Genomic DNA, 23,912 nt, shown 5'->3' with positions numbered 1-23,912 from the left:
GTCTATTCACTCTCGATGAAAGAAAGAGAGAAATAAAGTAAAACGTACAAAAATGAAGCAAGAAAAAAGAACGAACCATGTAAATCAAATGCCAAAAAAGGAGTTCATATTTATAATTAATATATGGTTCAATATCTCTTGATCTACTGCAATATGTATAATTTTTTTCTATAGATTTTTCAAAATCAGTGCATTTTGTGACAAAGTTTTCATAAAGTCACTACATTTTGAAACAAAGTTATCAACTTTTTAATGAGTGATCCCCAAATACCATTTACCATTGTCTTCGACGAAACAAAAACACATATAACAAAGTTTTTTACTCACTATAACACCCACTTTGAAGCGGGGTTCTATTTCGTCTAATAGATGTACTCGCAGATGTTTTCATCGTCGAAGATTTTTTTCCCATGAGATTTCTTCGAAGGAGATCTTGTTTTTCACCGAACCTCGAGGAGTATTGGTTTTCTTTCTGCTTTGCTTGTTTGTCAAAGATGACTTCGACGGCGTGTTTTTCGCCTGGATTTTTGCCATTTACAATTTTAGATTCAAACTTTTGTTTGAGTTGTATCTCGATTTAGGGTTTTAGTTTTAGTTTTCATATTGAATTAAAGCATACTTAATCTATTCTTTTTTATAAGAATGTGTTGTAACTAACCATTTCTCTAACTCATTTTAATATTTTATTGAAAGCTTCATTTTATTAAAAGAAAAATAATCCATTAGATCCGCAATAAATCAATTAACTAAAGAGAGTAAATTCAATTTCTTGCGGTGCAAATGAATTTTTTATATATATATATAAAATGGACAATTTTTTAAAAAGAATGTGACTAGTAGTGACTATTGGAGACTACTGGTCTTATTATCCGATTTTTTATTCGGGTTTATTTCTTTCCTTTTTTTTCTTTTTTTTTTTTAGCTGGTTTTTTTTTTAAACCACTCCAGGCCATAGCAAAGTTTCGGAATTTCGCGAAGAATATGAAATAAAGGTTCGGTACTAATTCCATTTGCCTCGATTATCCTAAAGACTTGTTCTTTATTATTTATGCATTTATTCATTTATTGGGTTCAGTAAATTGAAGCCCCTTGGGAGTTCAAAGAGCTGTGTTTCAGTTATGGCGTCTCTCACTCTGAACTACCGTTTGCATCGGATAAAACCTTCCTTCACCAGTTTGCTCTCTCTCTCTCTCTCTCTCTCTCTGCTGAAATCTTCTTTAGATATCGAACCATTAACTTCGTTCTCCAAAAACTCAGCTTGGGAATTACTTTTCTCTTCTTCCTTCCCTCCAAGAAACGTGATAAATAAGAAAATCAGAGTTCAAATTTGCCAAAATTTTCATTAATTTGACTCACTAATTTTATTTTCCTTTTTTCTTTTCTTCTGAAGGATGTGATTTTCACCCAATTTTCCCTTTCCTATCTTCACTTAGTCATCATACCAAGTAATTGACTCAACTAATCACTATATCTAATTATAATTCTACCCTCATCACTCTTAGCTTCCCGAAAGTTTAGTTACTTCAGTTATCAATCAGATTTGGCTTCATGATTTTAAGATAAAAAAAAAAAAAAAAAAAAACTTGGAACATGTGAATGAATCAGGTGGAAGAAATTACAGCACAGTCATGAACGATGTAAAGCAAAAAACTTTATCTCCTCAGAGACTATTCAGCAGAGTAAGAGAAAGATTCTCAAAACTCTCTTACATTGTTCACCCTCAAACCTTTCATTTTAATTACTCACTAAGTTTTCCTCTATTCTTCTTATCAGGGCATTCGAGCTTTCGCTAGACGAAACAAGCCCAAGAGACCGAAGAAGAACATCGAGATTCTCGCCGAAGACGATGTTCTCAGTCGAGACGGCAAAGAGCTCGGCGAGGTCTCCGATGACAAGGCCGAGCGAAAAGACGAGACTGTCCCTTCGAGGACCACGGTTCTCAAGGCCTGCACCGTCACTTCGGCCTCCATTGCTGGCCTCGGCGTCGCTCTCAGACAGGTCAGTCAAAGTCAAAGAAAAGGCTTCACATTGCGAAATTCCGATCTCTTTGTTCGATACAGGCATCGCATTTCGCGTCGATGGAAGGATTGCCGATTCTCGACTGTGCTTCGAAACCGTCGTGTAAGCGCTTCTCCAAGGAAGAGAAATAAAAATTATCTTATTTGCTTATTTATTTTTTGGCTCTCTAATCGCGTACAGTCGGTTTCGAGATTTGGCATCTTGAGCTCATTGCGGGAATAGTTGCGGCGATTTCGTCGCTGCGATATCTATTGCTGATGACATGGCCGGACTTTGCCGAGTCCAGCGAGGCTGCTAATCAGCAAGTACATTTTTCATGTTTTTTTTTTTTTAATTTATTTTTATTGATCTCGTAATGATGTTTTGTTTTTATAATTTACAGGTCCTATCTTCTCTTGAGCCGTTGGACTACTTGGTTGTCGCGTTTTTGCCCGGGATTAGTGAGGCAAGCACATTTAAACCCAAAAAAAAAAATTTATGTTTCAAATTTTATTATTTGGCCTAATTGTTTGTTGTTACATTACGGTGCGAAATTTAAATGATAAAAATAATAACAACATAATCATATCAGGAGATTCTTTTCCGCGGAGCGTTATTACCACTTTTCGGGTTCGATTGGAAGAGCGTGTTGTTTGTAGCTTCTGTTTTCGGTGTCCTACACATTGGTGGTGGCAGAAAGTACTCATTCGCAATCTGGTAAAATAAAAATTCAAAAAATAAATCTTAATAAAGAAAATGTTCTCTGTTTTGTGTGTATCTTGATAGTGAAGTTTTGTCTGTTTTTTTTTTCTTTCGGCCATCGTTTTAGGGCAACTTTTGTCGGATATGTATACGGCTATGCGACCGTCGCATCTTCGAGCTTGATCGTTCCAATGGCTTCCCACGCGGTTAACAACTTGATCGGAGGGGCGTTATGGAGATTCAAAGACACGTCGAGAGCGAAAGGGTTTTGATTTTCGGGTTTAGTGGTTGACCAAAATAATTGATATTGTATTTAAAAAGAAAAAGAAAAAATAAAAGGAGAGTCAATGCTTTGATTCAAAAATGGACTTCTTCTCTTTGGCCTACAAAACATTAGATATGAGACACATAACTTATTATATAAATTTGAATGATTGCTTGAGATGAGTGGAAATAATTGATGGGCGAAATTTTCAAAATATTATGTTGGAGGAGAAGGGTGAAAAACCATATGCCGAGTATTTTTTTTATTTATTTTAAAAACAAATATGCCTAGTAATTGGTATCAAATGTATTTCAATTCCCCGGAAAAAAAAAATGATTACTTCCTAAACACAATACATTTATTAGAGCGGTAACACTATTTTAGAATTTCAAATTCTTCTTTTCGGGAAATAGGGTGTGTGATTTTTATATTAAATATGGTATACAATTTATACCAAATTTTAATTTTACTCTAATTGTATTATACTGTATTTTACACCAAATAGAATATTCTAAGTATATGCTTTTAGTACTACACCAAAAAGTTCATTATCACGAATTATTTTGATTTTAAGATGTTTGATGATAATCTCATACTTATTTTGATTCGTAATAGTGTAGTTGTTGGCGAAGACTATTCCAACGAAGAAACGGTCAAATTTTGTATCATCGATAATATTATTAATGAAATTTCTCATTCTACTAATATGATTGATTATATTTCTTTTTGACATTATACATATTGAAATTAGCACTATGAACAGATTAACTAAATGTGGTTTAATTTCATGCAAATTTGATATTTTATAGATGTAAAATCTAAAAGGATTAAGAAAAACCTTTTTGTGGTGAATTTAATGACATGTTAACTCGTGGGATAATTACTTTGTTACCTTTTATATGTTGAGTATAAAAATGAAGTTTTTAATGTTTACTTCGGGCAAGGTTCGGAAGAAAAAGAAAAAGCCACGTAATTTGACCATCCTTACTTTTATGTCGTTGAATGCTTTAGTTTTTGGTTAATAAAAATAGGTACTGGTATTATCGTTGATTGACCATCCATAGTCCATAGATATAGTTTGAGGTTAACACGTCGGACATATACCCAGACGCGTTGATGTAGAAGTGGAATAGAAAGAAGAAGAAAAAAAAAAATAATGATAATTCTTAACAGCGCTTGAATATTTTCTTTGTTTCATAGGATGATATAAAAATTTACTTTTGTCCCCAAGTTATAGCGACAGTTGCAATATAATCCCTACACTTTTAAATGGAAACTTTAGCTTTCCCTACGAGTTGCAATATTTGTTCTTCTCAACCCGTGTTCATGAATATAAGGCTATAAATTTCTACTTTTGATTCATCACCTCTTTTTTTAAAATCAAACAAAAGACAACCATTAATATAAACTTTAGAAGTGTTGATACAATCATACAAGGATATAGACTTGATATCAAGCGAACACTGACCCATTGGTGAATTAAATAAAAAAGGGTTTTTATTTCTTATGGTTCAAATGGTATTAGATATCGAGCACAAAAAATATCGAGCACAACTCTTTTAACAAAAATTCTTTATAATCGATAAGTGAGCCATATCAACCAAGATCAAAAGACTTTGAAAGAGAGCATCAAACAATCTATAGATCTATCGGGAACTCTATTAAGGAGCTCTTCAATTCCATCATAACATACGAAGACAAACAACACAATTTAACAAATAAAGTACAAATACTAAGCAATAAAACAAAATAATTCGGCTTTGTACGTGCGAAGAAGTTGAATGCCAATGAAATAGAGCTAACTCGAGAGCCTCCCATTAGCTTCCTCACCCCAACAAGACGAGGTTAATCATTTGACTATCATTATATTAGGATCCATGAAATTCAAGATTTCGTTATCAATCGCTCACAAAATTCAAGAGTTTTTAATTTCTTCAAAACGTTGCCGACTCTGCCACAAAGAGATGTGCTACATCTCCGTCTTAGAAAAAGCTAAGAATTTGAAATTAAAAATGATTAAAAGAGAGCGACGCTTCACATGCTAAGGATTTTTTTTTAATTGCGTAGAGAAAGAGAGAGCTTTCTTTCTCACCTTTTAGAACTAGATGTCTGATTTCCTTTTTTTTTTTTTTTTTTTATATAATCATACTCCTTTTATTTCAAATAAATTTAAAGTTGAAAGAAAATAAATAGAAGGACCAATAAAGAAAACATAATTAATGAAGGGAGTAAATGATAAAAAAAAAGAGGGTCAAAAGACGAGGTTTAATTTGAGAGCAACGCGTTTAAGACGAGTGCAAGTCGTGTCTTTCGTAAGAAGATTCTGTGGAAAACAGAATTAATAATTTGTTACCAATTACGGTTAACCCCAAATCCTTTAAAACCCCAAACTATCTCTTCAAATTCTCATTAAAACCATCACACTTTCCGTACAACTCTCTCTCTCTCTCCTCTCTCTCTCTCTCTCTCTCTCTCTCTCTCATCGTACAATCGAATCATCAAAAGTACAGACAACAATATAATGGCATCGGTACGAGTTTCTTCTGTGTTTTTGTTTTTTTTTTGTTTTTGGAAAACAGAGTTTCTTCTGTTTGTTCTTCGCTTCTTTCTTCAATTACAAATCTTTATTGGGTTCGTTTTTCTATTTATTTTGCTTTAATTTTTTTGTAAATGGGTTATGGGGTTTGGTTGATATTTCCATTTTGATAACAAAGTTTGAAGCTTTCTTCCAAAAAAAAAAAAAAAAAACCAACCTTTTTTTTTACCATCACAAAGCTCATTGTAATGTATGAACTAATACACATTATTATACAATGTTTACATCTAGGAATTGAAAATATATTTTTAATTATTGCAGAATGGAAGGCCTCTACCAAAATTCGGCGAGTGGGATGTGAACAATCCGGCCTCGGCCGATGGATTTACCGTCATTTTCAACAAGGCGAGGGACGAGAAAAAAACGGGCACGAATTCCACAAATGCCACAACTTCTTCGCCGTCGAATTACGACACTCGCAAAGAAAATGACAATAGCTTCAAGCACTCCAAAAGGGTAATTTTGTTTTACATTTCTTCATCTTCTTCTTCTTGTCAAGGCTTACATTTTGTTATTTTGTCACACTTGAAATGTTCTTACAATTTATTTTGTTTTTCATTTCTTCACCTTCTTCTTGTCAAGGCTCACATTTTGTTATTTTGTCACATTTGAAATGTTCTTACAATAAATTTTGTTTTTCATTTCTTCATCTTCTTCTTGTCAAGGCTCACATTTTGTTATTTTGTCACACTTGAAATGTTCTTACAATTTATTTTGTTTTTCATTTCTTCATCTTCTTCTTGTCAAAGCTCACATTTTGTTATTTTGTCACGCTTGAAATGTTCTTACAATTTATTTTGTTTTATTTTTATGCAGAGCAAGTGGTTTTGCTGTGGTTGAGAAACGGAGATTGATGAACGAACAAGACTTTTGGAGTTTTTTTTGTGTCCAATAATTAGCAAGAAGTGGCAAAATGTAGATCTGAGAATTTATTATTTACAATTGTTTCTTTGTTAGTTTTTCCTTTTTTTTTCTCAGTGATGTATATATAAAGCGTGTTTATTGAGTAAACGAGTTTTTTTTTTTTTTTTTTTCAATAAAGCCGCCTGTTTTTAATATTATTATTATTCTTTCAATCTCAAATCAATGACGATCTAGAACAAGCTAAATATATCAATTAAAATGTTTGTATTTGTACAATGCACAAGCAAATAACTTAAATTGATGAAATATCATTTAGTTGCTTACAGGAAAAAAAAAAATTTGTTAATTTTCTGAAAGTTGAAAAAAAAAAATACCCCCTATGATTACGTGGTGCCGCGTAGACGACTTTTAAGCTTAATTGAAAAGAATAAAGCTTTGATTGTTGTTTTTGTCTGTTGACCAATTTTTTATTTAATATTTTAAATTTCATTTTACGAGCCAATCAGTCAAACTCAAACAATCACATGGAAAAGTCATGGAAGTTTGAGAAAGTGACTCTCTTTTCTACCAAACCCCAGTCGAGAGCTCTAAAATCGATGAAATGAGAGCTTTATCAGTCACTGTTGATTCTCTCTCTCAGTGACCGAGTTTTTTTTTTTTTTTTTTTTTAATTCGAAAATGGCGAGCTGTGCCGTTGAAGGTGGTTGTGCCAGCGATTACTTGGCGATTCTCGTCTCCGCTATTTTCTTCCTCATGTGAGTTCTTCTTATCTCTCTTCGATTTCATTTCGGAATTTCGAATCAGGTTTGGCTTCGTATGCAATTGCGACCGAAATTCTAGGGTTCTATTAGATTCTTAATTCATTTGATTTGTATTGAAATGAATAGCCCTAATTGTAAGACGCGTTTGAGATTATGTTTTTTTTTTTGGTCTCCGTTTTAAAGTCGAGAGCTTTGAAGAGATTGAGACTGAGAGATTGTGTTCAGTGTCAAAAGTGATATTTGATTCATGTTCTTCTGTGTACTCTTAATCATTGAGTTGATAGTGAATTTCTGTTCAATCTCTCTCAGGCTATTGTCTCGCTTGATATACCCTTACGTAGTTCACAGAGTTGACCGGTCAAAGGGAAGCGGATTTTGGATTCCCACAATCCAAGTCTTGGCCAGCTTTAACCTCCTCTTATCAATCATGGTAAATCACCTCTCTCTCTCTCTCTCTCTCTCTCTCTCTCCACAGCTTTAACAGATGTTTCAATTCTCAACAGCTTTCTGTTAATTTCCTGAAATTCAAGAAGAGACACTGGTGGCAATCTTGCATTTTGTGGGCAGGTTAGTCAATTTAATCTATTCACTGCTCTTTCATTACCATAATTTTTTTTTTTTCTTTTTAATGACTTTTTTTTTATTGTTCCTTTTTTTTTTCAGTGTGGATTGAAGGCCCGCTCGGTTTCGGCTTGCTGTTGAGCTGCCGCGTAACACAGACTTTCCAGCTTTATTTCATTTTTGTCAAGTAAGCGCGTAAATTTTGTATACATATACATATGAATATGTATTATACTCGGAAAAAAAAAATCGCAGTCTCGAAAATTTACTTCCCTGCTTGTTCGGAAATATCTCTCAGAAAGTGTCTACCGCCGATCCGATCTTTTATCTTCCTTCCGCTCATTCTCGTCCCTTGGATCGCCGGTGCCACGTGTAATCTTTTGTTATACTTTTTTTTTTTTAATTTCCTTACACTTCTGTGCAGAGTTTGCATTTTCAAGCTAAATGTTTACAAAAAAATTTAAATTATGACTCAGTTATGCATATAAGAAAGCCTTTAAATGACCGGTGCCACATGGGGATTCACTGGATAATTCCGACTATATCCCTCCACGCGCTTTACGTGATCGCTCTGATCGGATTCACCGGAGCGGTGAGGCACGTCGAGTTCAGGTTCGACGAGCTCAGAGACCTTTGGCGGGGCATTCTCGTCTCGACCTTCACCATCGGTACATTTCTTCATCATAATTTGATTTCGGAATCCTCTGTTTTTCTTTCTTTCTGTGTCTGTCCAATTAAATTATGTCATGTCATGGACGACAATGTGTGACAAGGAAATGGGACACGAAATAGGGACTACAGATCTAGATTCCGCTTCTAGCCTCTCAACATCTTATTTGTCTCCTATTCTACTTTATATGTCGATTCGCAAAATGTTTCAAAAGAAAAATGCAGATTCACGATACACTCGTGGACGTTTCGTATTAATCTCCGTTTTTTTTTTTTGGAATTATGATGGGCTTCGTTGTAACTTCCAGGAGTTTGGGTCGGCGCTTACATTCTGAACGAAACTCGCGACAATATCTTGTGGCTTCAAGTTGCTTCAAGATTTCTCCTACTCGTCACGGTAACAAAATGGGAACAATGTGATCTTAATTTAAGCCTTGAATTTACCCGTATTTGGCCTTTTTTTTTAGTTTCTAGCTAAATCGCTAATTGAAACTAACTACTTTGAAAAATGGCTAAAGATCGTTTGAAATGAGAGAAATAGCCAAATTTTCCTAAAATGTGTAAGTACCAAATGCCAATAATTATTTTGACCTTGTCAATAAATTTATAAACAAAGGTAGATACCCTGTATACATTGTCAAAAAATTTATAGACACCGTCAAACTTTGATATATTGCTAAAAAAAGCTGAACTTTAATTTTATTTGTTTCCCTTTTTCAGGCGGGTATTCTTATAATTACTCTGTTCTCGATATCGAGCTCACAACCACTGCTCTCACAAATCAGTATAAGGAATAGAGATCCTCTTGAGTTCGATACAATGGGCAAAGCTCTGGGCATATCCGAGAGCGGTCTACTTTTGCGAAGAGAGGCAATCATCGCAATTAGTCCCAACGAGCCACTCAATAAACTTCTCGAGGACAAAAGATTTCGACACTCCTTCATGGCATTTGCTGATAGGTACCAATAATATAATATTAAGAAATTGCTTATAATAATACCTTTGAACCTAGTTGTGCCTTAATATCTGTTTTCATGACTTTTTCACGTTCGTTCTTTTTTTTTTCAATTTATTTTTTTCCTTCTGATTCGCAGTTGTTTGGCAGGCGAGAGCGTGCATTTTTACGATGAAGTACGCGAACTTGATAAAATACCAGTCGACGATCCGGTTCGAAGGATTTACATGGCACGCCATATCATCGAAAAGTACATCAAAGCAGGTAATACACCAAGTTTTTCAAAAACCTTTATGAAGGAAGTTTTGGCATGTTTATTATTGATAGGATTTCAGGCAATGTGTTGTGGATATTTGATATAAGGAGGGGTTAGTTATTAATAGATTGTTCTGGGGTTAATAGGATATTATCTTGTCATTTGGTATTGCTTGTGGAAGAGAATATTTGGGAGGTTCTCTCCGGTGACTCTTTGTAATACCGCTCAAGATCAATACAATTCCATTTTTCTTCGATAATCGTTCCTTGACTAACTTCTTGTGGATTGAATATCGCGGTTCATAACACAATGATAGTTAATTGTTTAAGGGTTCTTAGTATTTTTAAGAGTTAGTTGGTCTATAAATAGAAGCTGAAAAACAATCATTGAGTTTAAGCTTTTAGTCTTTTGAGAGAGTTTTGGGTCTCTCGAAACCCCTTTTTTTTTGTATTGTCTCATCATGTTTTTATCGATGGAATTCGAAGATTCTTATCGGCTCCTCTGATTGTCTACCTCGACACTTGTTAGGGTCAACAATGGAGGTAAACATTTCTCACCGGACCCGGCAAGAGATCTTGACCACTTCCAATCTTACCGAGCCACGCCTCTTTAGCAGCGCGTTGAACGAGCTAATACAGTTGATGAAAATGGTGGGGTTTTCTTTGTTATCTTCTCTAATGTACTTTTCACAGTTAAAAGGAATTTGGCTGATTATAAATATCTCAATGCTTTTTAGCGCAAATAGTCTCAGTGATAATTTGGTCCTTAAATCTTTTTTAAAGAGCGAAATGAACTCGAGCTAATCTGTTATTTAGTCTATCAACAAATATCTCAACTATTAATTTTGTAGCATTTTTTTCATTTTCATAAAATAAAAAATAGAAAAATTATATAATTTGAAAGGGTGATTAAGACAAAATATTCTTACTTTAAATACAAAAAAAAAAAAAAAATGTTCCAACTATAATTTAATTAGTTTTTAACATATTTAAAATGAACAAGTTATTTAAGTTTTCCAAAAAAAAAATCCTTCTAGAAAATTACTAAAATGCTAAAAAGCTATAAGCTTGGGGCTATTTTGCGAATAAAATATCACGTGCATAATAATTGTTCAGTGACTAAAATAGCACTAAAAGCCTGTTTTTCGTAGTTAAAGTGAATTATGATCTTAATATTTATTCTCTATTATTAATTATGAAGAACTTGGCGAAAGACTATTGGTCGTCGATGTTCTTCGTGAAGCTGAGGGACGAGATGAGAGTAGCGAGACTGAGCGACCGTGATTTGGATCCGATGGTAAGTTTCAAAAGCTCTCCCAGAATCAGCTCGGTACACGGCTCCGATGATCCTTTCCACCAAGAAAATCACAGCTCTGAAAATTCAATAGGTTAAAATGATCATTAATCAATCACCACGCTGATTAGGGTACTTTAGATGATGAACAGCCTTTTGATTAACTCGTTGATTATTCAGAGTCAAGGTCCTTTGTCTGGGTGGTTATAAACTTCTTGAATTTACATGTACATGCTAATACGACGTATATATACAGATATATATTGTAAATAGTTTTCTGTAACGTGAATGTATATATAGTGTTATCTCTACTAGGGAAAAAAAAAAACACGTTGATATGTATTGATTGCTGTGGGAAAGCTTTTTTTGGTATAGAAAGTTTTGCATTCATTTGACGGTATTTCTTTGACTTTTTTTTTTCGCGGGACCCATAAATGAATAAAAGAGAAGCTGATTTAATTTAATACGCAGACTTAGGGGATACATGAAGAAATCAGCATCACCCCATCTAGGTTGATTGTCGTAATTAACAAAACAAAAAAAAAAAACAAAAAAAACACTAGTTCAAATTTCTTTGATGATCTATAAATCTTAATTATATGACACGGTGATATAAACTTTCTCTTAACTACATGGTGATGGTACTCAAGAATTTTTATTTTATGTTAGATTAAAATCCAGGTATTGTACATCATCAATAACTCTTTATATAAAATTTTATGAATGCTATTATGAAATAAATCAAGGAATAACATTTAAGTATAGCTGTAGAATTGTCAATGAATAACATTCAATCTCCAACAAGAAAGACTTTGTACATTTTGTACATTTGAACACTCGCATGAGATCTTAGTGCCTAATCGAAGGCATTTTGGAGGTAACACACGTAATCATTGCAGATTGAACATCAAATCATCACTAAATACGTTATTAATGGTTTCAATTAAACTTAATTAGGGTTTAAATGCCAACAGATTTAACATGGACGTCTTGTATCATATGTTTGTCAAAAATGTCCCTATCAAAGTTAACATGGCCCGTACCAATCTGCCGATCCTTATTCATTGCTCTTTAAAACACATTTGCATATCTCTCTCTCTCTCTCTCTCTCTCTCTCTCTCTCTCTCTCTCTCTCTCTCTCTCTCTCTCTCTCTCAAGCATATAAATAATGGTAATATTATACAGTTCGTGGATGAGAAGTGAAAGAAAAACTAAAATACAAAACGATATGCTTTCATTATTCACTCTTCAAACCGTGATCACAAGAGACGAATTACCCATTTGGTTTCTCTTCATAACCTCTCTAGGGTTTCTAATAGTCCTCAAGAAGTCAATACAAACCATAAAATGGATAATCGTCACTTTCATAAGACCCTCCAAAAACCTCAAAGCCACGTACGGCTCTTGGGCTTTGGTCACCGGAGCCACCGACGGAATAGGAAGAGCCTTCGCGTGCCAACTGGCACGCGAGGGCTTAAACGTCATTTTAGTCGGAAGAAACACCGAGAAGCTAAATACCGTCTCCGATCAAATCAGGGCAGACTATCCCAAATCGAAAGTCAAGACCGTCGTGGTCGACTTTTCCGGCGATGACGTGGCAAAGGGCGTGGAAGCTATCGAGGCGGCGATAGAGGGATTGGAGGTTGGGGTGTTGATAAATAACGTGGGAGTCACGTATCCGAAAGCTATGTATTTTCATGAAGTGGAAGAGAGTGTTTGGAAGAACATTGTGAGGATTAATTCGGAGGGAACAACTAGGGTTACGAGAGCCGTTATTCCGGCCATGATTCGCCGGAGAAAAGGAGCGATCGTTTTCATCGGATCCGGAGCCGCCATTGTTGTGCCTTCTCATCCTCTCTTCACCATCTACGCGGCTACTAAAGCGTAAGCTAAATATATAAACCCTTATTTTTTTTATTTTTTTTTTAATGTGTTTAATATTCTTGATGAAACTTAATATACATGTGTGTGCGTGTATTCTGTATTTATAAATTTTGATAAACTGTATTTTAAAAAACTGTTGGATAATTATCATTGTATTTTTTATCTATTAATAAAAATAAATTATTAAGAGAATAATTACAATACTAGGTAAAAACATGAAAATGAAAAGAAAAAAAAAAAAAACAAAAAACATCAAGTCCACTGTTTACTTATTTATTGAATGTAGATATCATTAAATTAACTTCTAATCATCATAAATATATAGCACAAAATATCAATTTAGTTCAACCCAGCATATATATATATATAAATATTGATAATTCAACAACCTTGCAAAAGTAATTACTTCAACTGTGTTTTTACTACTTTGGTTCATTTTGGGCTCATTATTTACACTACCCCATCTTATACGTTTTTGGACCAGTTACATTGACCAATTTTCAAGGTGTCTCTCCATGGAATACAAAAGCTGTGGAATTGATGTGCAGTGCCAGGTACATAATATATATGAATTATTATGGTAAAATCTAGAGTAATTATCATTGATTTTTTTTTTCTGCATAAGAAATAACTCTTTTTTTTTGTTCCATTTATTAATTCTTCCATGCTATCCGTATATAAGTAACTTATATTATATATTGATGGATGCATGTAAATATAATGTAACTAGAATTGAGGCATAGTCGTTTACATGTATAAAAAAATACAACTAAACTACCACAATATATGCTTTTCGGTGATGGTTAAGGTGTCCCCTCCAAGTCTTTATAAATATTATATACTTTGTATAATATACTTTTTGCTATTTTAAATCATTTTATTTGCACATATACCCCCCTTCAAAATTTGATTTAGTTTTTAACAAGCTTGATTATGTTAAAAATTTAGCATTATATTAAAACGTGTGTCTAAAATAATAAGAATTTTTTTTCCGTTAATTGGGATTAGGTACCATTATACGTTGCGACAAAAATGGTCTCCGAAGTGGCGTCTATTGAGAAATCGTCTTTGTTTATACCATCGGCCGATGACTATGCAAGAGCCGGGATTCGCAGCATCGGCTTTGAACACCGTTGCACTCCCTATTGGGCCCACTCTGTCCAATGGTTCTTTGCCACCTTGCTTTCCGATAATACCCTCGACGAGTGGCGTCTCACCATTGGGCTTCGCCGAAGACTAGGGGACTTTTCTACATGATATATTAGTTAAGGGAATAAAATGTTCATAAATTATGGTGTATTTCCTAAAGATTGATCAGTTCAAAGTAGTAATGAAATTGGTTTCGCACCCGATGCCTATATTTGTAGTAGTATCCATCGTTTCGTCTAACAACGTCTTTGTTTGCACGACATAAACGATAAGTATTTCAAATTAATACCCCAAATAAAAAATAATAATGAACTAATTTATTCAAGTGTTTGCATCGCCAATGCATACATGTCCGCTCTCGGCTTCACATGCTCGTCATTTAAGAAAATTTTATTTATTTATAGTCATTGTCCAGCATCATACTTCTTATATTACAATTTTCGTACACGATTTTATTTAATAACGAATTTTATACTCCTCTCGAGGACGATAATTAAAAATCCGTTTTAGAGCTTACCTTTTTTTTGTTTTTACACAAAATCCGGTTCCACTTAACTTTATAACACAAAATGAGTCATCTATACGGTAATTAATTGCTTATTTAGTACAAATTATATTATATTTAAGAATGAGGAGATGGGTTCGAGTCCCCCGGTAATTTAGTCTCATTACGTACCGACTTTGTAATCATAATTCTGTAATTCAGATGAAATAATAAAGAATCTCCTCACGGTAATTCTAGCTCCCTTAATTCTTCTCTTTATAGTCTCTTCACTCACATGTAGATACATTTAAATCGAGCGAGTAACATTTTACTCTAGGCTTCTGATTCACCTGACATCTCTTGAGACACATTATTGAATATTAATTCATATATAAAAAATTGATCTGTCTCTTAATAAACTTGACAGAAGGGACCAAAACACAGAATTAAATTAGAAATCCAAAGAAAAATGTTAGTATTGCATTGATGATATATTGGGCTTACTTGTACATTAATTCTTGTAGTTGAGAGACATCATTTAAAAGTAGAATAGTTGGTGATGAATACACTTCTCTATTGAAAACTCAAAAAAGCCTTTACAGGCAAAAAGGACAAACTGTTCAGTACTTTCTTATCTCTACCGTGACTGAACTTAGTTACGAGACAACGACATATTTATTGTCTCATATTGATTCCTCTCCTATTACTAATTTTTTTTTCTCTCTTTCTTTGGGATATTATATATATATATATATATATATATATATATACATATATATGTATATATATATATATGTATTTATATTGTCTCGTTGATCCTTACAGTCACGAATATTTTTCAACATCACACTCACGCATGGGATTTCCTTTATGAAAATCATGGGCAATATAATGCAAGTAAGACAAGAATAACCAACCAAATCATAAAATTCACAATATCAATGAGAAACCCTTCATTAATTTGGTACAGATGAATCATGTTATGAATAATGTATATATATATGTACTATTAATATTATGAATATAGTTATATAAAGAAAAAAAAAATGTGATGTCTCATTTTGCTCAACTAACACGGCACTAATATATATATATATATATATATATATATATATATATATATATATATATATAATAATAATAATAATAATAATAATAATAATAACTTTTTAATCTCAACCTCAAGAATTTATGACAATTTGAGCCCTATATATTAGGGTAGAAAAAAGCAATGCGGTCCTAAAAATAATAATATATTCAAATTCCACATCGGGCTTGTGTGGAGTTTTAGTTAGCCCTTAACCCAGGCCAGTTGAGAAATTTAAAGAGTGTGAGTATATATCTGTATCTGAATATTAGCACCTACTTTTTGGGTCCAAATAAAAGTGTGAGTTTGCATGAATGAACTAATGAGAAACGAAATAAGTGGCACCGTTGAAGCCATGACTATAACTTGTGTGGCTTTATTGTCTTCACGAATATATCATCTCGTGGAAGGAAAAAAAAATGTTTCAATATGTCATTTTGTATTAAATGACTTGAAAAAAGTGTCACCGTTTCATAACAATATGAAGCGACTTCCATGTGGAATCCTCACCATTCACGTATCAACAATTTGAATCACAATTTTTTTTTTTTTTTTTTTTGGGTTTAAATCAACATTTTTATTCTACGTACATTGAGTTACAATGAGTTTAGATTTCTTTTTCACTTTTTGTTAAATTTAATTCTAGGAACCTAATAAAACTATAAAACACAGTACACTCACAGCTGGAGCTAGAATCACTTTAATTAATATAATTTATTTTAATATATAATTATTCCAATCGCTAGCTAGGTAATAAGTAATAACCCATAAAAGGGAAAAGAAAAATTAAACTCTCAACTAAATTAACTCCCCAACAATATATAAATATTAATATTCATCTCCTTCTGAACCTAACGTACGAGAGAGAGCCCTAAAACAATGTTCACACTCGCTCTTCAACAACCCATTTGGCTTCTCTTCATAACCACTCTAGGGTTTCTCACAATCCTTAAGAAGTCAATACAAACCATAAAATGGATATACGTCACTTTCATAAGACCCTCCAAAAACCTCAAAGCCACGTACGGCTCTTGGGCTTTGGTCACCGGAGCCACCGACGGAATAGGAAGAGCCTTCGCGTGCCAGCTGGCACGCGAGGGCTTAAACGTCATTTTAGTCGGAAGAAACACCGAGAAGCTAAATACCGTCTCCGATCAAATCAGGGCAGACTATCCGGAATCGAAGGTCAAGACCGTTGTGGTTGACTTTTCCGGCGATGACGTGGCAAAGGGCGTGGAAGCTATCGAGGCGGCGATAGAGGGATTGGAAGTTGGGGTGTTGATAAATAACGTGGGAGTCACGTATCCGAAGGCTATGTATTTTCATGAAGTGGAAGAGAGTGTTTGGATGAACATTGTGAGGGTTAATTTGGAGGGAACAACTAGGGTTACGAGAGCCGTTATTCCGGCCATGATCGCTCGGAGAAAAGGAGCGATTGTTAGTATCGGATCCGGAGCCGCCATTGTTGTTCCTTCTCATCCTCTCTTCACCGTCTACGCCGCGACTAAAGCGTAAGCTCGTATTCGGATAGTTCTATTTTTTTTTTTTGAAGGGTTAATTTGCAAAAAAAAAAAAAAAAAAAAAAAAAAAAAGTGGGAGAAGCTAATTTGTAAATTTTTAAAGTACAATAAAAAGAAAAAAAAAATTAAAACTAGCAAAAAAAATATTGTATGCCTAACTCTCCGTTTAATTATTATATATTTTTTTTCTGTTCAAGAATGTGATAAACAATTATAACAAGCACTATCTTGATTTTCCGTTGATATAGATATGGTCTTCTCTTTTAAAGAATTCTACACATATAATTTTTTAGCCTACTTGATTAAATTAGTGTAGATGAACATATAGGAAAGTACAGTTAGTTAACATATATTATTTTTAAGAGCTTTTGAAAGAACAAAATGAAATCCATATATATATTCTGACGAATTTTGCTATGCTTGTTTCTGTATTATAATATTATTGTTGCATTGTAGTCATTTTATAAGAGAATTCATTGGTAGTTGAAAACTTGTTTATTTTACGGTCAATTTGTAAGACATAAAACACGTGTAATATTTCACGGTTCATAATATTAATCTAATTATTTCAGCACTTATACCTACTTTTGTGCAGTCCTTTCTAAAATCATAAATGATTTCCAGATATGGTTTGATGGACCATATGTTGTACATTTCGATGCCAAATGTTTCATCGTTTTTATTGGTCTTATGGCAATCTTTACTTTCCATCTACTAAGAATTGAAAAGTAAAACACTAGTTCCCTAAAATTTTAAATATTAATAAAATCTGGTTGCTGTGAATTTAACTAATTACATAGCTTTCTGTTTGTCCGCATCAATTTCCCTATTCAGAGTTCAGACACTAAGATAATGAGGGTTAAAGAAGATTAAATTAGAGAAAAAAAAAATGGATAATCTCAACAATACTAAAACTAATGATACTCAAAATTTAGGGGCAAGAATAATATTGTCGTGTTCGTGTACTTCTATTACGATCGATCGAACTAATTGGTATTTATAGTTCCCAACTACAAATGTTTTTAGTATCTCAGCAACACTTCAACGAGTTAAATAAATGTTTCTACGGTCAAAACTTCTTCACCTCTTTTGTGCGTATAAAATATAACCACTGATTATCAGGATCCTGAAGAAAAAACACATAATAAAATTCTTACGAGTCCAATTTTTTTTTTTTTTTTTCTTTCAATTTTAACTAAAAATAATCAGATCTGACTCGTTGCTCTTGATAAAATTATATGCAGTTATGTGGACCAATTATCAAGATGCCTCTACATGGAATACAAGAACAGTGGAATCGACGTGCAGTGTCAGGTTATAAATATGTATATACATATATATATATATATATATATATATATATATTTTGTGATGTGTTCGTTCATTTCACCACACATTGAGTTGCTTCATATAAGGACGTCTTTATTAATACGTACATGCCATTCAATACAGAGAGAATTAGCATGCAAAGGCTTAGCCATTTGTGGAAATTAATTAATTAGTTAATCTAAGTTAGAGTCTAATAATTTGATCAGGTTCCTTTGTACGTGGCGACGAAAATGGTGTCGGAGGTAGCGTCGATAGAGAAAACGTCGCTGTTTATAGCGTCGGCCAATGAGTACGCGACAGCTGGCGTGAGAAGGATCGGGTACGAGGAGCGTTGCACACCCTACTGGCCCCACTACGTCCAGTGGTTCTTCGCCAGCTTGCTCTCCGACTCCATCTTGGACACGTGGCGCTTGGCTATTGGTGTTCGTAGACGCGCGGAGAGAGGAACTTCGTTGACTATAGCAGCTGGCTAGAACGAAAAGCAAGCGTTGTTCAAAAACTTATATGGTGATAATTAATTGAATTGATATAACGAATATAAAGTATAAACCATTTTTCTTGCAAATAAAAATATTTAAATATTACGTTGACGAAGCTGAAAAATAATCCCCCCTCCTCATAACTCATTATAAATAAATAAATAAAATGGCAGCATAAATATGTAATATTTTCATAAACATACGCTTAAATATTTTTTTTTCAGCAAAAAGTACTTAATATTATATTTCAGTTGTACCGTTAAATAAAATCACTTAAATATGAAAGAAATACACAGTTTCAGATTAAACACGATTTAATATTTTTTTTTTATCATAAGACAAATGTATGACTTTATAAACTATTCTTTGGACTTTGTGATCTACTATCAAATCCTATCCGCTCTGAGTTTTATGGAATTTGATGTTATATCAAATCCTACTTCTAAATTTACTGGGTAGTATTAGATGAGATCCGCCATTTAATTTGAGCTTTATGTGACCTTTAATATAAAAAAAATGACATATATAAGCTATTGCCAAAGATATGATATTGAAAGCCACCAAATAATATCACAAACAAATAATATTCATAGAAATACAAATATTATTCGAGCGCCTGTTTTTCTTTGAAGACTGTACGAAAAGATTGTACACTTACTTAATTTCACGATTTTGATCACAGCGAGATATGCAGTAGTAATATGGACATAATTTACACGTACTACTGAGAGTGAACTACTATCAATTCGTATGTTAATACTATACCTTGTTGTTTTATCAATCGTGTTTTGGTTACGTTGGATTAAGGGCTATACCTTATTAACCACCAATAAAGGTTGTGTAGCGTGATGACAATTAAAGTTCCTTTCTTAAAATATGGCTTGTGGTTTTATCAAAGGAATACAAATCTGATGCGTTAAATTCTGAACATCAAAGAAGATATGTCCGAGCTATATATCAATAAAAATCAAGAGATTTTTTCTCATCCTATAGAGCATGGACGGAAGGCCCTAGGGACTATGGGACTATATATAGTCCGTCTCAAATTTTATTTATATCTATTTCATTACTGTTTTTTTATTTCTTTTCTTTTATTTTGCATATACCTTATTAACCACCAATAAAATTGTGTAGTATGATGAGAATTAAATTTCCGGTCTCAAAATATCGCTTGTAATTTTATCAAAGGAATACAAATCCGATGCCTTAAATTTTGAACATCAAACAAGATAAGTCCAAGCTATATATCAATAAAAATCAAGAATTTTTTTTCTCATCCTATAGAGCAGGAACTGGGGGGCTATATAGTCCGTCTCAGTATTTCGTTACTGTTTTATATTATTTGTTTTTCAGTTTACATTCAAAATTTACAAATTAACCCCACTAAATTTATTTTTACCTATAAGCCCCCATGATTGTCCTTTCTACGTCCTTTCTAGCTCAGTCCAATAAATTTCTGTCTCCATCCAACAACTCCAATTAATGCGTAATTCTATTAAAACCCGCAGCTAATTGTCATGTTATTATTTTTTTTTCTCATAATAATAGTAAATATGACATGTTTTACATGTCATCACACACTTCACACACTCTTTGCATTACCTTCACAAGTGTACTCTGTGCACAGGACGAAGCCAGGAATATAAATTAGGGGGGGCTAATTTGCAACAAAAAGTTCAGGGGAGGTTGATTTGTAAATTTTGAGGGTAAAAAAATGTAAAAATAAATTAAAAACTGGGTAAAAAGTGCAAAAAAAAATTTTTGAGGGGGGGCTATACCACTTGGCTTCGTGCCTGTCTGTGCATATATATACATATACATCAAAATACATTGATTATATTAACGTAAACCAGTACAGTATATACGGCCATGGAGTTTGACCTAGGCCAAGCCATAGTACTCTTCGTCACATCGCTAGGCTTGATCTCGTGCTTGAAAACCCTAACCAAGCTTCTCAGCTGGACCAGAATCACGTTCCTGAGGCCGAAGAAGAGCCTCACGCGCAGCTACGGCGCGTGGGCTGTAATCACCGGTCCAACGGACGGGATCGGAAAAGCCCTAGCCATCGAAATGGCGGTCTCGGAGGGCCTAAACCTCGTCCTGGTCGCGAGAAACCCCGAGAAGCTCTCGGCGCTGACGGAAGAGATACGTGGCCTCAGGAGAGACGTCCGATTGAAGACCGTGGCGATCGACCTCGCGAGATCCGACGGCGAGGAGGTGCGACGCGCCGTGGAGGAGGCGATCGAGGGCCTGGACGTGGGCGTTTTGGTAAATAACGCGGGTTTGGCGTACCCTTACGCGAGTTATTTTCACGAGGTGGGTCCGGAGGTGGTGATGGATATCTTGCGTGTGAACGTGGAGGCTGCCACGTGGATCGTCAAGGCTGTCGTTCCCGGGATGTTGAAGAGGAAGAGAGGAGCTATAATTAATATCGGATCTGCTTCCACTGCGATTTTCCCATCTTACCCTTTGTACACCGTTTATGCTGCTTCCAAAGCGTATGTTTTCTTTTTTCCTTCCATATTTTATCTATTTAAATTCATGAAGATAGATATTAGACAAAATAATCATTCAAAACTAAACCAATTTTTTAGAAAAATAATCAAGTTTTTAAGCGAAATAAACGAGTAATTAAGAAATTTAGACCATGATTTTTGTTTATTCATTCATTCGTACTCAATTTTTTTTAATTCATTAGTACACAGTTTTTTTTATTACTATTCATCAGTACTCAAATTTTTTTTATTGTTTAGGTAAATGTCCTTGGTGGTGTTAGTTCATTTAATACTAAAAAAAAATTGAAACTAGAAACTGAATTTCAGTTTACCTAAAATAAAAAACATTATTTTTCGTCTTTCTTATTTGATTATAATGTGTGTATTTTTATATCTTAGGTATTTGGCCACGTTCTCGAGATGCATTGGTATTGAGTACAAGCAAATTGGAATTGACATTCAGTGTCAGGTACTAGTTTTTCTCTTGTTCTATTTCTCTGATCTCTTGTTAGATTATTATTATTATTATTATTTTGTTGCTTTCATGTGTTTCTTATAATAATTTATTTATATAAAGTATTTGGTGTAGTTGATCTGTCTGAATCCCATGATATCTTTCATGAAAAGTTATAAGATATAATTAAACATGTGTATGACAATCAGGGACCCGCAATTACGGCGGTTCGCCACGAAAAATTATTTTGTTTTGGATTTGCACCGCGCTTATTTATTTACGCACTACTTTATAGAAAAAAAAATACTTTTTTTATTTATATTTTGAATTCTAAAACTCGAAAAATTGTAAATATGGGCGTTTGGATCATAACAGAACCGGAGCTATGTTATGTTTGAGTTCCAAAACGGTACCCAGAATTATGTTCACAGTACATAGAATTTCGGTTTTTTCACCGAATATATATTTTTTAAATATTTTTTTCACGAAGTTTAAAGTTTATTTTTGTTTTAAATTTTTACATTATTATTATCTTATTCGTGAATTATGATATTGTTTGAACCGAAGGAATGGATTCTAGTAAGACCCGAAGAAAATTCCATGAAATTTTAAATGCCTACCTTTAGTATTAGTAAATCGTGGTTAACTAGATTTAGACCTATTAAAATTTGGTTTAATATCCACTCGTTTCAATGATAAAATTCTATAGAGATTGCTCTTTTGGATCGGACCATTTTCTAGATGGGCTTTAAGCCTCTATTGGGCTACGTGAATTATAAGCAATTCCTGAACAAAATTAGTGATTATTACAATTTTGACCCCACAACTTTTCCCATTACAATAATCCATGCCTATATTCTTGTCTTTCCTTTAAAAAATATCAGAAGCATTCAACCCCAACTAATTTTAATTTATATATGAACATTATTAATTAGGATCTAGCATTCATGTTTTTCCATAATATTTTTCCTCTAAGTTATTATTGACTTTTTTTTTTTGTGTTTAGGTTCCATTACTAGTGGCTACGAAGATGAGCAAGATAAAACAAAGCTCTTTGTTCGTTCCTTCGCCGAAAAGTTACAGCAAAGCAAGCATTCGAAGCATGGGCTACGAGCTTATTTGCACGCCCTATTGGTCTCACTCAATTCAGTCGTTCGTCGCGAAATCATTGCCCGATTTTATACTCAATCGATGCCTCTATTCGTATTTCGTTGGCATGAACAAGAGAGGAAAAATGAAGGACGCTATGAAAAAAATAAAATAATGAGCATAATAACTTGTTTTGCATTAATATGTTGATACTTGATAGTTGATACACCTATGCTATCATTTTCAATAAAAGAGGACACTATGGAATTTGTTGTTAAGTTGACCCACCTAGAGTGTGTACCTTTATTGATTTGATTCATATAAAATGTCAACAAAGTAGTTGTTTGTTGTGTCCCATTTATAACTGTACAGATTCAAAAATATATGGTTTAGGAAATTTATTACGTAGCAACGTTTTAAAATTTATTATTCATGAAATTGACCTGAATGCTATCTCATAGTTTGGCTAGCAACCATATAAATCACAGTGTATTATAATTTAACACACACACATACGTACATACATAATTATATATTGTATAGTTCAACCAAATAAGTTGTAAATAACTGTGAAGAAAGTTACAACAAACAAACTGCATTAAAAGCTGCTACATACTGGGTTTTTAAATGAGTTATAACTTATAAGTTATACAAACACGGTCTTAGAAAAAGGATATAATTTCCCATGTGCATTTAATATTTGGGAAAGATTATAATTTCCCATGTGCATTTAAATGTGTTCTTAAGCATGAACTCTATAGTACGTATTTAATGCGACTTTTAAAGGGGAAAATGAGTCTCGACTTCGAGCTAAATTGAGCTCAACGGTGCGCTTGAGGCCTTTGTCTTCGGATCGATGAACGAAAGGGGATTTTCCCCGACTCTCTCGTCTATGTGGCGCCTCGTTGATCATGTATATTCATGGCAAGTCATTACGTGAATTTTTTAACGTAAATATATTAAGCACAAGAAAAGCTATTCATACCAACACTTAGTTAAGAGGACCTCATTTGCACTTAGCT

The 23,912-nt window shown here is 33.6% G+C and overlaps 6 protein-coding genes across 9 annotated transcripts; all 6 read left to right on the top strand.

Annotated features, from left to right (window-relative positions):
* The first annotated feature begins 851 nt into the window (after positions 1-851).
* LOC149403461 (CAAX amino terminal protease family protein) lies at positions 852-3,142 on the top strand. Of its 3 annotated transcripts, XM_089610001.1 has the most exons (9): positions 852-992; positions 1,076-1,173; positions 1,606-1,679; positions 1,774-1,998; positions 2,061-2,121; positions 2,200-2,324; positions 2,402-2,464; positions 2,591-2,715; positions 2,828-3,142. In XM_089610001.1, exons 2-9 carry the CDS (start codon positions 1,119-1,121, stop codon positions 2,970-2,972), a joined length of 873 nt encoding a protein of 290 aa, XP_089466127.1. In that variant the 5' UTR covers positions 852-992; positions 1,076-1,118; the 3' UTR covers positions 2,973-3,142. The 3 variants fall into 3 exon arrangements, with proteins under 3 accessions (XP_089466127.1, XP_089466129.1, XP_089466128.1); XM_089610003.1 differs by lacking the exon at positions 1,076-1,173 and having other exon boundaries at positions 933-992; XM_089610002.1 differs by lacking the exons at positions 852-992; positions 1,076-1,173 and adding an exon at positions 1,200-1,445.
* A 2,247-nt stretch (positions 3,143-5,389) lies between these two features.
* Positions 5,390-6,544, top strand: LOC149403460 (protein NOI4-like). Its single transcript, XM_089610004.1, has 3 exons — positions 5,390-5,495; positions 5,823-6,017; positions 6,378-6,544. The coding sequence occupies exons 1-3, from the start codon at positions 5,487-5,489 to the stop codon at positions 6,399-6,401; spliced, it is 228 nt and encodes a 75-aa protein (XP_089466130.1). The 5' UTR covers positions 5,390-5,486; the 3' UTR covers positions 6,402-6,544.
* A 343-nt stretch (positions 6,545-6,887) lies between these two features.
* On the top strand, positions 6,888-11,302 carry RGS1 (REGULATOR OF G-PROTEIN SIGNALING 1). 2 transcript variants are annotated; one of them, XR_016296201.1, is made up of 11 exons: positions 6,888-7,180; positions 7,496-7,616; positions 7,690-7,753; positions 7,850-7,934; positions 8,046-8,119; positions 8,224-8,415; positions 8,725-8,813; positions 9,137-9,375; positions 9,522-9,635; positions 10,156-10,277; positions 10,828-10,864. XR_016296201.1 is itself a non-coding variant. In XM_089610046.1 (11 exons), the coding sequence occupies exons 1-11, from the start codon at positions 7,104-7,106 to the stop codon at positions 11,017-11,019; spliced, it is 1,380 nt and encodes a 459-aa protein (XP_089466172.1). In that variant the 5' UTR covers positions 6,896-7,103; the 3' UTR covers positions 11,020-11,302. The 2 variants fall into 2 exon arrangements, 1 of the variants encoding a protein (XP_089466172.1); XM_089610046.1 differs by having other exon boundaries at positions 6,896-7,180; positions 9,511-9,635; positions 10,828-11,302.
* A 774-nt stretch (positions 11,303-12,076) lies between these two features.
* LOC149403458 (very-long-chain 3-oxoacyl-CoA reductase-like protein At1g24470) lies at positions 12,077-14,241 on the top strand. Its single transcript, XM_089609569.1, has 3 exons — positions 12,077-12,804; positions 13,289-13,358; positions 13,813-14,241. The coding sequence occupies exons 1-3, from the start codon at positions 12,089-12,091 to the stop codon at positions 14,059-14,061; spliced, it is 1,035 nt and encodes a 344-aa protein (XP_089465695.1). The 5' UTR covers positions 12,077-12,088; the 3' UTR covers positions 14,062-14,241.
* A 2,149-nt stretch (positions 14,242-16,390) lies between these two features.
* Positions 16,391-18,994, top strand: LOC149403457 (very-long-chain 3-oxoacyl-CoA reductase-like protein At1g24470). Its single transcript, XM_089609593.1, has 3 exons — positions 16,391-17,035; positions 18,289-18,358; positions 18,580-18,994. Exons 1-3 carry the CDS (start codon positions 16,404-16,406, stop codon positions 18,844-18,846), a joined length of 969 nt encoding a protein of 322 aa, XP_089465719.1. The 5' UTR covers positions 16,391-16,403; the 3' UTR covers positions 18,847-18,994.
* A 1,660-nt stretch (positions 18,995-20,654) lies between these two features.
* LOC149403456 (very-long-chain 3-oxoacyl-CoA reductase 1-like) lies at positions 20,655-23,240 on the top strand. Its single transcript, XM_089609528.1, has 3 exons — positions 20,655-21,350; positions 21,747-21,816; positions 22,808-23,240. The coding sequence occupies exons 1-3, from the start codon at positions 20,722-20,724 to the stop codon at positions 23,063-23,065; spliced, it is 957 nt and encodes a 318-aa protein (XP_089465654.1). The 5' UTR covers positions 20,655-20,721; the 3' UTR covers positions 23,066-23,240.
* The last annotated feature ends 672 nt before the right edge of the window (positions 23,241-23,912 follow it).

This window comes from Urtica dioica, chromosome 3, assembly GCF_054948205.1.
Source record: "Urtica dioica subsp. dioica isolate 48M chromosome 3, U.dioica_male_clone48M_v1_H2, whole genome shotgun sequence".
Classification (NCBI taxonomy): domain Eukaryota; kingdom Viridiplantae; phylum Streptophyta; class Magnoliopsida; order Rosales; family Urticaceae; genus Urtica; species Urtica dioica.
Note: the sequence above shows the minus strand (reverse complement) of the source record. Positions and strands in the feature narration are given on the sequence as shown.

Excerpts from the sequence above, each read along its gene's own strand:
- LOC149403461 (XM_089610001.1), top strand. The coding sequence starts at position 1,119 with ATGGCGTCTCTCACTCTGAACTACCGTTTGCATCGGATAAAACCTTCC. Across the intron at positions 1,999-2,060 it reads TCGGCGTCGCTCTCAGACAG|GCATCGCATTTCGCGTCGAT; the intron begins GTCAGTCAAAGT and ends TGTTCGATACAG. Across the intron at positions 2,325-2,401 it reads GCGAGGCTGCTAATCAGCAA|GTCCTATCTTCTCTTGAGCC; the intron begins GTACATTTTTCA and ends TATAATTTACAG.
- LOC149403460 (XM_089610004.1), top strand. Across the intron at positions 6,018-6,377 it reads GCTTCAAGCACTCCAAAAGG|AGCAAGTGGTTTTGCTGTGG; the intron begins GTAATTTTGTTT and ends ATTTTTATGCAG.
- RGS1 (XM_089610046.1), top strand. The coding sequence starts at position 7,104 with ATGGCGAGCTGTGCCGTTGAAGGTGGTTGTGCCAGCGATTACTTGGCG. Across the intron at positions 7,181-7,495 it reads TCCGCTATTTTCTTCCTCAT|GCTATTGTCTCGCTTGATAT; the intron begins GTGAGTTCTTCT and ends AATCTCTCTCAG. Across the intron at positions 8,416-8,724 it reads CGTCTCGACCTTCACCATCG|GAGTTTGGGTCGGCGCTTAC; the intron begins GTACATTTCTTC and ends TGTAACTTCCAG.
- LOC149403458 (XM_089609569.1), top strand. The coding sequence starts at position 12,089 with ATGGTAATATTATACAGTTCGTGGATGAGAAGTGAAAGAAAAACTAAA. Across the intron at positions 12,805-13,288 it reads ATCTACGCGGCTACTAAAGC|TTACATTGACCAATTTTCAA; the intron begins GTAAGCTAAATA and ends TTTTTGGACCAG. Across the intron at positions 13,359-13,812 it reads GAATTGATGTGCAGTGCCAG|GTACCATTATACGTTGCGAC; the intron begins GTACATAATATA and ends AATTGGGATTAG.
- LOC149403457 (XM_089609593.1), top strand. The coding sequence starts at position 16,404 with ATGTTCACACTCGCTCTTCAACAACCCATTTGGCTTCTCTTCATAACC. Across the intron at positions 17,036-18,288 it reads GTCTACGCCGCGACTAAAGC|TTATGTGGACCAATTATCAA; the intron begins GTAAGCTCGTAT and ends AATTATATGCAG. Across the intron at positions 18,359-18,579 it reads GAATCGACGTGCAGTGTCAG|GTTCCTTTGTACGTGGCGAC; the intron begins GTTATAAATATG and ends TAATTTGATCAG.
- LOC149403456 (XM_089609528.1), top strand. The coding sequence starts at position 20,722 with ATGGAGTTTGACCTAGGCCAAGCCATAGTACTCTTCGTCACATCGCTA. Across the intron at positions 21,351-21,746 it reads GTTTATGCTGCTTCCAAAGC|GTATTTGGCCACGTTCTCGA; the intron begins GTATGTTTTCTT and ends TTTATATCTTAG. Across the intron at positions 21,817-22,807 it reads GAATTGACATTCAGTGTCAG|GTTCCATTACTAGTGGCTAC; the intron begins GTACTAGTTTTT and ends TTTTGTGTTTAG.